Here is a 14469-nt window from a genome sequence, read left to right on the forward strand (position 1 = left end):
TGCCGTGCAGGTCTCAAACTGTGGGCTCTGACTTACCGCAAGGATTGGAAGACTCGTCCCGTGCCCTAAGAGCTGGAAAGCCGCGTTGGTGGCGCTCCCTGAGGGCGAGCTGGCTGGCTCAGCACTTACTGCTGATGGGAGAGGTGTGACACATTTGGTAACTGTTTGCTTTTAATCACCTCAGGCCTATGCTAATCCACTAAATCTCGTGTCTTGACATGGTTGTTTTCATTTTAGATGCTCTGTTTGATCTGGTTCATATCAGTGTGCGCCCTGGGAAACTGCACCGCTTAAATTCGGGGTGTCTCTCTTGGTCTGCGGTGCCCCTGCTTGCCTGGCATGGGAAAGCCAGCTGGTGTTTCTTGGCCAAAGCTGTCGCGTGAATCAGTGTGCTGCTTCTTTATGCTGATCCTCTGGCAATGCTGTAGTCCAGGAGCAAGCCTTTACAGCTGGGAACATAGCTAAGCTTTCATACCGGCTGTTTGTAGCAAAACAAAAGCTGTCCCCAATTCCAAGGTACAGTCCCGCCCATGCTGCTGCGGGGACGTCCTGTTCGGGACAGCGGATTCAAGCCGCTGGCTCCTGACATCGAGCTGCCCTGGTGATCCTGATGAATTTTTTAGCAGAGAACCAAAATAGCTAAGCCCCATTAAAGAGCTCTCCTGCAGTTAGACCACCCTCTGTGGAAGCTCTCTGTTCCCGTTCCAGCGCCCGTCTAATCCTGTGATCTCTTTTTTAAAAGTGCCTTTATTCTTGCGTGCGGCAAATACTTACACAGAACCACCGGGAGCTCTTCCAGGTATTACCGGATTGTCCCAATTATGGGAAACACAGGTGGTCATCTTTTCTCATACTTCAGCGTTATGATTTTCGGCTCCAAACAGAACTGAGAAATGATAGTTGGGCAATTTTTCAGAGCAAGCTGCCGACAAGTACGCTGGGTCCTGACGCTGCCGTAGTCCCTGCTTTGACAGTGAAAAAAAAATAATTGTGTTTTCACAACAAGACAGTTAACGTGGCGTAAGACCTCGGTGGGGGTGAGGCCTGGGCAGTCCTGACCGTGACATGGCCGAGACCAATCCTGTGCCCCTCATCGGGGCTTGATCCCACGTCACTGCTGCAAAGTAGCAGCTCTCTCCGTGCCCCCAGTGATTCTGCATCTGTGTAACTCCTGCCACATCATCGTGCCCTTTTTTGCTCAAGAATGCAACCTCAGACTTGGAGAAACAAGAAGCAGCCCAGAAGTCACGTGCCCAGAACAGGGCACAGGCGTGTGTTACGAGGGCAGCGTGCTGTCTGCAGGCTCCTCGGTGCACGTGCTGTGCCCAGCTGGCGCTTCAGGTTTTATACGACTTTCAAGTCAGTGGCTGCCGGTTTTATTGATGTGTCGGTGAGCACAGCGCCGGGCAGAAACGCTCGTGCTCGCAGGAGAGGTTCCTCACTGGGTAGGAGACTCGTGCATACGGAGGTGGGGATCCAACCTCTCAAGGCAAGCCTGCAGGCAGAGAGTCTGCAGAGCATCTCCGCGTGCCCCTGTGTACCAGCTGGCATGCGGTGAGATGGAACTACATTTGGTTATTCTTCAGTATTCTTTTTAATGATGAGGGAGCTGAGGGGGCGTATGTGCACTGTGGTCTTGACTGCGCTAAGCGGTGATCAAGAAGGTTAACGTCGTGCTGGTGTAAGCCAAATTACAGTGTGGGCAGTACGGGCAAGCGTTAAAGGAGAGACAGTCAAATACTCCTCTGAAGGTAAGTAAGGACCAGGGTTTTCTCTAGCTACCACGCAGTGTTACCATCACGGAGTGTCTGAAGTGTCAGGAGACAGCTCCGAAGGAGGAGAGTGAGCGAGATCGTGGATCGGCTCAAAGCTAAGGGCAGCTGTGAGAGTTTGAGCAGGATCTCCTACCCTCTATTCTCCTCGTCCCCCGTGGTTTTCTGACTCCTGGGTGCATCTTCTCATCTGCAGTTTGCTTTGTGTCCTGGACTGACAAATGCTGATACGCAAAGAGGAAAGGGGATTCAGGTTCACTCAAATGTCTCAATGAATTTGCTCCTTAGAAAGATTGATGCCAAAATGCAACCACTCCATGTTACCAGCATGGAAATCTTGTATATCTTACGTCTGTAGGTCTCAGTCATACGAATTTCAGCTTTCATTTAAGAGAAAAAGAATAGAGTTTTGGTGGAAGGGGAAAGCTGAAAATCTGGGTTTCTAAAAACTCAAGTGTTGAATGATCCAGAAAAAGAATCCGGTATTTTTACTTTTTTAGATTCCATTCTTTCCAAGAAAATGAAGTTTACAGAACAGAAGTCCAATTTTATTTTTTTTTAGTAGTGCTTTGGGTGGGCAACAGTGTATTTCTAGGCATCGTGTTGAGTCCCACATTGCCTTCTTCCTTGGGTGGGTCAGGACTTCGGGCTGTTCCGATGTGCCTCCTCCTGCTCCATCTCCCATACATGGGACGGCGTACGATGCGTGCCTAGTGCTTCACACCGCGAATGCTGTGATTGTCATTTCAGGCTTCTTCCCCAGCATATAGTGGCTCCAACCTGTATTCCCCGGATTCTTCAGCCAACTCTGGTCCCATTATCTCCGACGTGACCGAGCTAGCCCAGTCCAGCCCTTCGGCATCTCCCAGCGGCAGTCTCGATGAAAGGTATGCTGTTCCTCTCGTAAAATCTGAAGCTATCTGCATAGGGAGAATGCGTTTCCCAATGAGCTGAGTAGTCAAACACCATTAAAACATGCCTCTTCCGTCAAGAATCCCCGGAGAGCAACAGCTGGAAAACAGCGCAGCCCTTGGCACAGGGGACGTTCGGGGTGTTTGAGCTCAATCCTGCTTACCTTACCAGGACTTTACAGAAAGTTGGACCTGTCCCTCCCGGATAGTCTCATTCAGGACGCTGCCATCTCAGCAGATTTTTGGTTGGTTGGTTGGTTTTGTTCAGCTTTAATTCTCTTTTCCAAAATCACTCACTCCTCTGCCTGCCCCGTCTAGTGTGAACCTGTCTGGGGTGGGTCACAGTTTGGTTTCCACAAGGAAGCCGTCTTCGTTGGCCTGTGTGCTCCGTCCTGTGAAACTACCAACGTCCTGGGAGCGGGGTTAGCTTCGCCCTGCCCTTATAAACTTGCTGCACAGAGGAGGAGGTGCAGAAAGCAGCTTCGTTCCCAAGTAACTGAGAATAACAACGACAGCTCTATCCCGAACAGCACGGGTGAAGAGGCTGAGAATCTCTAGCAAATACAGGTCAGCCAGCGCCCAGCAGCAGTGCTTTCAACTCCTTCAGATTTACCGGCCCTAGCAGAGGTGAGACCTGTCCTCAGATGCCGTAGGTAATACTCAGCCTTGCGTGCCTCCGCCGACGCCATTCTGCATCAGTCAAAGCCTCCCGCTGCGTCCCTCGATGTGGCTGTTCAGCCCTTACTCCCTGCAGCCCCGCTCCCACCAAGCACCAGCGGCTCTCGAACTTTCTGAGCCTCCCCGGGTTAAGAAGGGCCCATCTTCCCCTTAGCACCTTGTGGTCTCCCGACTCCTTTTCTTCTTCCTCTTTAATAGGTTATTCCTGGCGTTGGCACTTCCCCTGAGGTGCTGAATCACCCACAAATGCCATTTATTGCCTTTAGTACCCTCTGCCAGGAACACTCGCTTTTAAATATAGACCGTATGTTTTGCTTACCGGCCCTTTTCTCTGTCCTTTTGTAGTTGCTGTCCTTTCCAGTAGGACTAATTGTGCCTCTTACACCCCCGTATCAGTGAGTTTGGGTGGTAAAATTAGAGCTGACCAAAGAAGCTGTCTTCCCTTCCCATAAAAATAGTACATCTGAAAATGCCTGGGCGCTTATGTAAAAGGTCGATCCCAGGCTTTGTCTGCACAAAGGAGTCACTCCGCTGACCTTGTGGGAGCAGTTAAAACACTACAGCCTCTGGTATGGTGATGATTATGTCATGCACGTCTCAGTGGTGACTTTAAAAAAGGGTATATACGCTGTGCTACTTCTGTGCTGTTATGTCCACATCAAAAGCTGCATTATTTTAACTGTACTGTTAAAGAAAAATCACACCCTCCTTCCAGTAACTTTGCCTGTACAGAGCTGACTGCATGGCAGGTCCTGGACTGAGCAGCCTCACGAACCTTTAGCCACAAGAAATACGCTGAGATTGCAGTAACAGCGCAAGACATCGGTGTGTCAGGGGAGCTGATTAGGATCAGAATCAGAGAAGAAATATTTAGGTACTCGTTCAACCTCGTCTTTGTGGCTGACTCTGGAGGCTTTGTTTGTGAAAAGGCAACAGCAGTCACGAGGATTTTTTGCCCTATTGTGTGGAAGCAGATCTTGGAAATCGAGAATGTGTTACCGTGAGATTTTTACCAGTTTTCTTTCTGTTTCTCTCAGGAGTAGTCCTGTGGTCCGTATCAAAGAAGAACCCCCTAGTCCCGCCCGCAGCCCCCAGATAGAGGAGGCCAGCCCAGGGAACCCTCCTGCTGTTGAAACTCCTCTGTCCCCCTCCACATTCATTGACTCCATCCTGCAGGAGAATGAACCCAGCACTACGACCGCTGCAGCCGGCGACAGCACCACACAGCCTCAGCCCCAGGAAAAGTGCCTCAGCGTTGCCTGCCTCGACAAGTAAGTGCTGTGCTGAGGCCGGCCCAGCTCAGGTCTTGCCAGCCATCCCACCGCTCTGTACTGTTAAGCTTTAAAGATGCTAGCAACCTGGGCTTCCAGCCAGTTTTGGAAGCAAATGTGGTCATTTGTCCAAGGAGCTCGCCTGTGGCTCTGACCACAGCCCTCCCCCCAAGTGCCCGGGTAGATTCCTTGTTCTCCCATTCCTGTTCTGCTTGGAGCAATGAGTGTATCCCACCACCCGACCCCACGCGCAGAATTAAACCCCCTGCGTGGGGAACCCAACACTCTGCTGCAGGGAGCCACGTGGGATGCCAAAATAAGAACGGGTAAAAATCACTGTGCTAAATAAGGGCTCGTTCAAACTACCTGCTCCTCCAGCGTAGGGGTGAGTCAGTGTAAGATCAGCTGTTTCATCTCAGGCCCAGCACATCCTCACGGTATAAAAGCTTCTGCGTTGCATTTGCAGTCCAAAGGCAGCTGACGGGCACACGGTGCAGGCGGCTTCCAGTGTTGCTTGCTAGAAGCTTTCATCCCAGTGGGTTTACCCGTAGGTGAGACTTGGAACCGCTGTGGGCAGCATTTCTCCATGAGCCTGCTCCGACGGTGTGCACTGTAGCACTGCCCCTGTGCCGTCCTCTGCTTTTGCCTGTCCCAGCTGCCCTCCAAATTAATAAGGGAAGAAGCTTTGCATTCAGCTGTCGTTTGCCCACCTAGTTCTAGACGTGGTGAATAGATTCTCCCACTCAGCCTCTTTACTCACTAGGACACAGCTTGCATCAGACTTAGGCTGGACTCAGTGGGTGGCAGGCTGAACGTTGATGGGTAGCTTTTTATTAGGGATCGGATGTGTAGTCTTACGTCTTTTATCACCACACAGTGCTCACAGATGCAACTGCAAGTGTTGGGATGAAAAACTAGAAGGTTGTTTGTCCTTAGCAAACTGCCAAGAACTTCTCCCTTGACCGTACTGAGATCTCAGCCACTTCCCAGGTCTCGGCCGCTTCCCGTTCTCCCCGTCTTCTGGGGAAAACGGAGTATCGGAATTGAGGTCTTCCCTCTGAATGCCAGGACAGACTTTCTGTCCTTAAAGCGTAAAAGCAATTTGGAGAAGACACAATTAGTTTCAGGGTCCTGGAAAACAGCCTTCGTTTAGCCAGAAGGCTGCTGTGGACTCACACACCCAAGGTGACAACAGTGTGACGTGCACTTCCCTTCTAATTAATTCTATGTTAGCTGTCACTTTTCAGAGCCGTAGTGTCATAGCTCTAGATGGAGAAGGGACAAAACCTGTGGAAGAAGCCCTCTTCCTTTAACATTACACAGTGAGTACAGAGACAGCTGAAGGCTGTCCCACCACAGCAGGGTCTATAGCCTGTTGGCAGCGCAGTGGAGCAGGGTTTGCTGTCTTTACACCGCAGAGTCAGGAGACGCCAGCACACGCCTTCCTCTTCACCTTGGAGGAGATGTTTGTCTGTAGCTTCACCTACTTATAGACCTGTCCAGGGCACTGCAATCCATCTCACCGATACCAGCTGTCCTTAAAAAGTGACAGATTTTATTGTACAGCTCATCAGAAGCTGAAACTGGCCATTTAAAAGGTAATAAAAATGGAAAAAAAGTGCTGCCGAGAGTGTCTCTGAATTATGAAGGACTCTCACGGGCTCCCACCACAGCACACCACAGCAGGGGCTATAGCCTGTTGGGAGCGCAGTGTGCTGTCTTTACACCGCAGAGTAACGCAGAGTCAGGAGACGCCTGCTCGCTCCTTCCTCTTCACCTTGGAGGAGATGTTTGTCTGTAGCTTCACCTATTTATAGACCTGTCCAGGGCACTGCAATCCATCTCACCGATACCAGCTGTCCTTAAAAAGTGACAGATTTTATTGTACAGCTCATCAGAAGCTGAAACTGGCCATTTAAAAGGTAATAAAAATGGAAAAAAAGTGCTGCCGAGAGTGTCTCTGAATTGTGAAGGACTCTCACGGGCTGTGCAGAAGCAGGCAAAGGACACAGAAAACATTTGCCCCCCCTGCCCCTGCAGAGACTGAGCTCCACGCTTCGTCTTAGAAAGCTTCTTAGAACCATTTAAAAGAAAGGGCTTGTGTTTCCTCTTCTTTTGGTGCTCTTACTCCCGCATTTCGCAAGCGACACTGTGCTTCTCTCTTCTATTTGCAGTTCCTTTAGAGGGCATTCCAGAAGGAAGGAATCTGGCCAGTAAGGATTCCCAGCCATGCAGTAGTCCTGTATCCATCTCTCAGCTCCTAGCCCGTTTGCCACATGAATTTGTAAAAGAAGAGTTGTAGCATACTGTTCGACCCCGTGGGTGCACAGCGCTAGACAGAGTGTGACCATCTAACAGAAAATCTGTCCCTGCCCCAGGGAATTTGAAGGCAAAGTGTAAATAATAAAAGGAATCCCCAGCCTCCGCTCTCCTCTGGGTTTGGATGGTATTAGCTTTGTGCCTCAGCATCTCCGCGTGCAGTTTTGTTCGTTGAGGTTACTGAACTCCGTGTGTCCTGTTATGTCAGAGGAATATAAACTCGGAGAAGGAGGTCCGTATGCCCAGCGTGCCGAAGCCTCGGCTCCTTTCCCAATGTCACTGCAGCTACTCCGCATCCACTTGAGTGGAGTGGAAGCCGGCCGGCAGTCGTAGGTACCCAGTGGGAGGTGGAATGACCAGAGCGTGAATTGCACTGAGATACTGAAAGGCAGAAAGGATGACCTGCGAATGGAAATGCTGGCAATGAGCTGTTTTAGATGGGCAGCACACTGCTTGTCACGTCCCCGGGAGCGTATCAGACCCTGCTTCAGAGTCTTCTCAGCGCCCCGTGCCAAGGCACGCAGCCTCGCCGTGTGCCCCGTCCTGCGGCCAGAGCTCACCACTCAGTGCTCGCTCCTCAGGCTTTGGGGCCAAACAAGCTGCGTGTCCTGGTGCGCTGTGTGCGCTGCACCAAGGACGTGACACTGTGCAGCGCCCTTTCTCCGAGGCTTCTGTTAAATTCCCAGGAGTTTGCTCGTTGTGTTGAGATGCAGCTAATAAGGGAAGTGTTTACTGATGGTAGGTGACTTTACAGTGCAGCAGGGGTGCCCAAATGCCGCTCGCTTGACCCAGGCACTGACAGCCTGCCAAGGAGTCTCAGCGATACCTGTTTTTCATCATATGAAGCACGTTTCAGTTGTTCTCAAATTTGCTGGAGAAGAGCAGCCCGTAAGACCGCAGGTCATGGCATGCAGTGCCCCTTTGCGAGCCGTGCGGGCTGTCATTTAATCTACAAGACATCCTTTGTCCAAGGGATTTTCATTTGAACTGAGAATTACCTCAGTGCGAACAACAGCATTTTAGCAGCAGGTGACAGAACCAAGATTCAGGCAATAAAAGGGAATGTTTGCGTGGAAACGCGTGACGGTGTTGCCCAAACATTATCCGCCATCCAGCCGGGGGACCTACGTGAGCCGCTTTACAAGAGCCAAAGCCCCCTACGTGCTGAAAAACATTGACACCCACATTACTAACGTAACGTATGTATTCCGTAGGGCAGCAGGTCACTCCCTGTCTGAACGGGACACGCGTTGTGTGCCAGCGCCTGTGTTCTCCCAGAGCTTTGTCGCCCTGTTAGAGGTGACGGTGACTGTGGTCCCCGTGTCAGTGCCACCCTGCAGGAGTTAACAGAAGCAGACCCACGTCGGAAGTAGTTTGTCTTGCTGAGAAAACTTCTGACTGAGCTTGGCTGTGCTGTAACGAGCCTGTGCTGTCTCCACTTGCTTTCGCAGGACTGTTTGTTTTCGTGTTTGTTTTTTGTTGTTAATAACGATTCCGCCAGCCTGAAACTGCTTGCCCGCTTCCAAAGCGCCGCAGTGCCGTGACTGCAGTGCGGTGCCCACCACGCCGCTTGACGTGCGGGAGCATGGTCGATTAACTGTTCTTGCCTTTGAACGTAACAAACGTTTCATTCCTGAAAGTGCCTGATTGTGAGTCTTTTGAATCTAGTATCCTCTTCTGTTTGTATTTTTCAGTTTGACTCGCACTTCGCAGATGTCAGAGGTCACTCGTCTTTGCCCCAGTTCTTCCTCTTCCTCACTTCATTGCAGATCACAGCAAGGGTTAGCATTTCAATAGCCGCTGTCCCCAAAGCGTTGCAATTCTGGGCGAGAGCGCAGGGGAACACTGCAGTAAGCAGGGAGCTGTCAGTGCGCTGAAGTCAGCTTTCCTAACATTATAGGTAGTATATCAGCAAGGAAAAAGCTCGCTCTAAAAATTGGCACTGAGTGGCAGACTTCTTGGCCAGCTCAACACAGCAACTAAAAATACTGAGTGGCCAGCGGAGGCTAAACTGCTTCTCATCCTTTTAGGTGGTCTTGGCAGGGAAGGGAGGGAAGTCTGCTCTGCTGTTGTCCATGCTGTACCTGGTTTTGATGAATGGAAACTTCAGCCCTGAGAGCTGCTGGTTTCGTGTCTCTTGCCAGCACAAAATTCACACACCTCAGTAACAAAGTGTTGCATTGGAAAGCGATGGGAGCTCAGGGCTGAAATGACTTTTCTGATGCATTTTCCGTTTCTATGATAATGACAGAACAATGAAACTTCCCACTGCAAACCTGACTGCGCACCAAGGTGCTTTTCTAATAAAGCTTTTCCGTAATAAAAAACATCCCAGATCAGGACAAAATCCATCTAGGCCAGTATCCTGTCTCCCACAGAACCGAGGAAAAACTGTCTGAAGTATTGCCCTTAAATACTTTTAGCTAATACACGGAATAATGCAAAAGACAAATGTAATATGTCTTGAGCTAAAATGCATTTCTGAATTGGTGTCTCGCCTCCCCCTCGGGGGTTATGTCAGAGGTGGTCGTTGCAGGAATCGTTGCTTATTGCTCTGGTTATTGTTTGCAGGCTTGGTGGGACCCGGGCCCTGCTGTCCTACGCCCCGAGCCCATTTCCCAGGTACAGACAGACAGCAGCATGATGGCCTGGGGAGAGCGCAGGGTCCAGGGGACTGCTTTTTCCCTACGTAAATGTGATGATCGTTGCAAAGCTGCTCTGTCTTCTTGCTTTTAGAAAATGGAACATTTGAAAAGGAAAGCAATACAGGGAAGAAAAACAGCTCTGCACATCTTCGGTGCTTCAAATTCAGAGGACTGGGGGGGGGGTTGCTTGTCACCTAGAAGTGTCTGGTGCCCAGTCATTTGTTTCTGGGAAATAGCCAGCAGCCCGTACTTCGTAGGGTTAAGGATCAGAAGGGTCGGGCAGCTCTGCTAGGGAGGGGAGCCAGGCTGGCGACCTGGGAGCTGCTCCCTGCTAAAGCACTGGCTGCGCCTGACGGAGATCGGAGAACCGTGCGCTGGAGCTCAGGAGCTCCACGGGAGCTCCAGGTCCTTCCTGGGAAGGACGTTCTCGTCGTGGCCGTGGATCACACTGGCACGAGCAGTGGTGCTGGGCACTGGTTGAGCTTGCAGGCAGCTGCATTGCCATAACGCACATGCAGGGGCAGCAGCAGGCAGCGCTGGAGGCATGGCAGGCGACTGGCAGATGGAGTTCTCTCATCAGCGTCCATATCAAAATGTGCCTTTTTCCCCCGATAAAAAGCTGCTGCTCCCGACTGCCAGCTCAGCTGGTTCCCGGCGGAGGGAGAGGCAGGTCGCGTGCTTTCTGCTGCCTCCATCAGTCATAGCAAGGATCGCGTGGTCGGGGCTTCCCTGGCAGGGGGTTTGGCACAGCGTGCCCTGGCTCGTTCGCCCAGTGTCCAGGGCCCACCCCGGCATCGGTATTAAACACATCTTTCTGCTGGGGAAGAGAGGCAGACCCACGGAGAGCAGATCTGTTGAGTAAGAAGGTGCTATTTTTACATAGCTACTTCTCAGACTGTAAACCAGCCCACACAGAGCGAGACCACACCACGCAGGCTGACTTTCATCACTTCATCAGGTGGAAACTCAGACGGCGAGGGTCTCACGAGAGCCCGTGCTCTGCGGGGCCGCCCCGGGAGCCGAGGAAGCGGCGCTGGAGCGAGGCGCGCTGCGCAGCCGGGGTTTGTTATTCTTGCGAGGTGGTTGGCAGCCAGAAAGCGGAGCAAGACCCGGGGAGCTTGCCGCAAAGATGCACTGAGTGTGGGGATGGTTGGCGTGACGGGGAAAGCAGAGCCGGGGCGTGCACTTAGCACGGGGTTATTCTTCACCTCCAAAATCTCTCCAGTCCCCCTTTCCCTGCACATCCACATACCTGGGGACAGGCAAAGCTCTTCTGTGTCAGCGTCGCCGATCCTGTATCATCGGTCCGGTGACCGTCACATTTTCCAGGGATTCAGCCGTTAGTTTGCGGGGCCTGGTGCGGGTTACGTGGGACACAGCGATTCGGTGGGACCCTCGTGTCGGAGCTCCCTGTCTCTTCCCCCCGGTTGATGCAGCCTGGTGCTGCGGGGGTGGCAGGCGCTGCAGCACGTGCTGCTGCTGGCTCTTCCATTCCCAGAGAGCGTGCCCTGCTCTTCCCGTGGGCTGCAGGCACCGGGAAGGCCTTTCACTGGAGTATCAGCTTTGAAGAGAAGGTGTTGATCTCTCAGCACTGGAGATGGTCTCCTCACCTTCAGAGCCTGGCCTGTCTCAGGGGAACGGAGAGCTCCTGGCCTCCTTCCTCGGCCACACTTGGCTCAGGCTGCTCCTTTGGGGCTGCCGGGCTTTAGGGACACAGGCACAGACCTTAGGGAGCCTTCAGCCCCCTGCATCTCCGTGCCTTGTGCAGCAACCTCTTACCTCTCCTGGAGACGCTGGTTCCTCTTGCTTCGACCCACAACGCACTTGGAAAGTTAAGGGAAACTGCATTGCTCCAGGGAACCGCACTCCCTCCTTCTTCCCCGCTCTGTGAGCACTTTTTGATGGCAAACCTAGCCTGGTGTTGGATGTAGCTTAGCACAGCAGAGCAGGACCTGCGGGGAGGGTTACCTGCCGGCAGCGCTGGGAACCAGGCGGCAACTACCAGTTCCCAGTTCAACGTCGAAAGCAGTGGTTCGGGGGCCCCTTCTCTCCTTCTGCAAAGAAACAGGGAGACTTGCTTCGAAGGTCTGGAGTTTGTTAGCAGCCTAATGCCAGTGTCACTTTTTGCGTGATCTGGGTCATACCCCTGCTTGGACCCCATCCCCTTCGGGGTGGAAGGACCGGCGTGTCACAGGTGGGGTTGACACCTTGACACCTTGGCTGGGGCTGGCCCGTTCCACGCTGCTGGAGGTTCCTAATTGTGGGATTGCTGAAAGTATCTTACATCTGTCAGAGCATTTCAGGCGCTGTGCAGTGAGGACTTCGGAAGTCATTTAAAAGCACAAACTTGGATAAGTAATTTATTTGCAGTATGTTCGTGGACCTTAGCTCTAAAAAAGAGTTACGGATCTCTGCAGCTCCCGCTTGCATGCACGGGAGAAAAAAAAAGAGAGGTAAGGCACGAATGCAGCCAGCTTTCCTGCGGCCCCAAGCACAGTATTCCCAGAATGAGGATATTTGTTGTTCTGGCAGGACGCTCGTTTCTGCTGCTAGGCTTTCTGAGCTGCAGTGTGACCTTGCGGCCTCTTTTCGTTTTCTGCAGCAGCGACAAAATAGGCTTGGTTTTGTAATCTTCGTGGTGCTGCTGTAGGATGAGAGCATGTAAAAGCGCTGGAGTGGCAAGCCGGGGAGGCTCGTGCGAGGTGCACCGGCCCCTGGGCAGCCAAGCCGTCCAGGGACCTGGAACTGCCCGTGCTGTGGCCGAGTCCGTACCCCCGCAGCCGGGTGTCCGCAGCACTGCGCGGGCTCGGGGACGGTCAGTCTCCCAAAGGGATCATCGCAGAAATGCTCCTCTGCGGAATGCTGGTGGCAGTGGTAGTTGGGGGGGACAAACTCCACGGCAGGTACAGACCCTCCAAGAAGAGAAGTAGCTTCCTGGCGTTCTTCTAATTCACGTGAGGCTGAAAACTGCAGCTTCACTGTGTGCCTTGTGCTTGTGCACGTCTGCCGGTGCCTCTCTGACATCTTCCTCTTCGCCTGCCAGTTCTGGGTCTCCCTGTGTGGGACCTACACCGCTGGTCCCTCGTGAGCACCTTCAGTAGCCAAAAAGAGCCTTTTTAGGGCAGAGAACATGGTGGATCGAACACGAGGCCACGCCAGAACTGACGGCTGTGCAATAAACTGAACCTGCTACTGCTGATGTTGCCAAATTCAGGGGCTTTTCATGGGACAGACCCCGGGCTACTAGCAAACGTGACTTTTTCCCGCGAGTGCTCTTCAGAGAGCCTTGCAGGCTTTTTGGTAGCACCATGAGGTTTATGTCATCCACTTTTCTTCTATTATTCTGAAGCATCACGAACATAACACCACGAGCGCCGTGGAACTAGAGATTAAGAGGGTGTGGGGGTCAGTTCCCAACCTCACCATCACCTCTGCAGCCCTCGCTGCCCTTCTGTGATCCAGATGACCATTCTCTGGAGCTCAGTCTCGCAGCCCGAGGTCTAAGTCAGTTAAAAGCAATCGTTGCAGGATTGCTCATGCTCTGCCATCCACCTTGGTCCGCAAAGTTATCCCAGAGCTGTGTAGGAGGGAACGAGCCGTGTCCTCGGAGCCGGCCTGGTTTGTCTCACGGCCTGGCTTGGGGGGTTGGCACCTCAGTGCTGTCCATCCCAGCACAGCGTCCAGTTTTCGGGTGGCTATGGAGGGAGCCTGGCTTTGGCAAGATACCAGCTTTCAGTGGCAAAGTTAGCTGAGGTGAATTGCACTGTTAGTCCTCATCCTGGACTTGCTGTTGTGCCAGCAAGTGAGCTGTGATGTACGTGGGAGCTTGGTGCTTCTCCCCCCCCGTGCCCCACCACGTAGGCTCTGGTGCGGCCAGGAGCCGTGCAGGGATGTGCGCAGGTCGGGATGCAGTGGGAAGGTTTGTTTCCCCAGGTACACGGAAGCAGCTTTAGTTCCCTCCATTGTTACTAGAAACTGCATCTCCCGATGAACAAATGTTGTTTTCCCCGTCGCCAGTTGAGATGTGGAGGTTTTTTCTGGCCAGCAGTGGTCCCTCTGAAACTTCTCCCCCAAAGCAAGTTGCTGCAGGGAAGAAGGTTTGTTACCCTTTCTTTGTCACGTATCTGCAACCGGGATGTGACGAGCGGAGGCGGTCCTTGTGTTTGGACCGAAAAAGGGTCCAAAGCTACTTACTGTAAAGGCGCAGCTGCACCGAGATCCCTGCCAGCCCACGGTGGTTGGTGGTTGCCGAGCCCCTAACCACAGAGCCTAAATGGCTTGCAGAAATCCTGGGGTTCGTAAGAAATTCACTGTCTCTCGTTCGTCTGGGTTGCTCGCCCTCGGGCCTCTTGGGAAGAAGAGTCCTAGCGGTGTCTCCAGGCTCAGGCCAGAGGACTAGGTGGAGAGAGGGGGAGAGCACCGCTGCAGTGCTGCAGCAGCACACCTGAGCTCGCTGGCAGCGGGAGCCGGCGTCCGTGCAGAGCCAGGAATCCCAGCCCCGCTCTCCTGCTCGGGTTGTAGGAGGGTTGCAGCCCTGGGGTGGATAAAGTCCCCTTAGTAGCCCAGAACCTGGGAGAGGCTTCTCAGCATTGATCGCCTGCGCTCCGCTTTCTTTTGCACAGGAGTGAACTCAACGACCATCTGGACACCATCGATTCCAACCTGGATAACCTTCAGACGATGCTGACCACACACGGCTTCAGCGTAGACACAAGCGCACTATTAGACGTGAGTATCTCCTCCCTCCTGCCTGTCCTTCCAGGAGCCGGGCCCCAGCTGCGTCTCGCAGTACCATGTGCGTGTGGCTTGCAGTGGCAGATGGACCACGGTAGCTTCAACCATGAATTTCCACAGCACGCCTGGGTTTGCTTTC

General features: G+C 52.8%; 1 protein-coding gene across 1 annotated transcript in view; it reads left to right on the forward strand.

Annotated features, from left to right (window-relative positions):
• Positions 1–14469, forward strand: part of HSF1 (heat shock transcription factor 1) — an 81886-nt gene that overhangs the window by 63139 nt on the left and 4278 nt on the right. Inside the window, exons 9-12 of the mRNA XM_009321026.1 lie at positions 2523–2659; positions 4399–4632; positions 8646–8732; positions 14219–14324. Coding sequence (XP_009319301.1) covers positions 2523–2659; positions 4399–4632; positions 8646–8732; positions 14219–14324 — 564 coding nt within the window. The remainder of the gene's footprint in view (positions 1–2522; positions 2660–4398; positions 4633–8645; positions 8733–14218; positions 14325–14469) is intronic.

Source organism: Pygoscelis adeliae, unplaced genomic scaffold (genome assembly GCF_000699105.1).
Source record: "Pygoscelis adeliae isolate BGI_AS28 unplaced genomic scaffold, ASM69910v1 Scaffold493, whole genome shotgun sequence".
NCBI lineage: Eukaryota > Metazoa > Chordata > Aves > Sphenisciformes > Spheniscidae > Pygoscelis > Pygoscelis adeliae.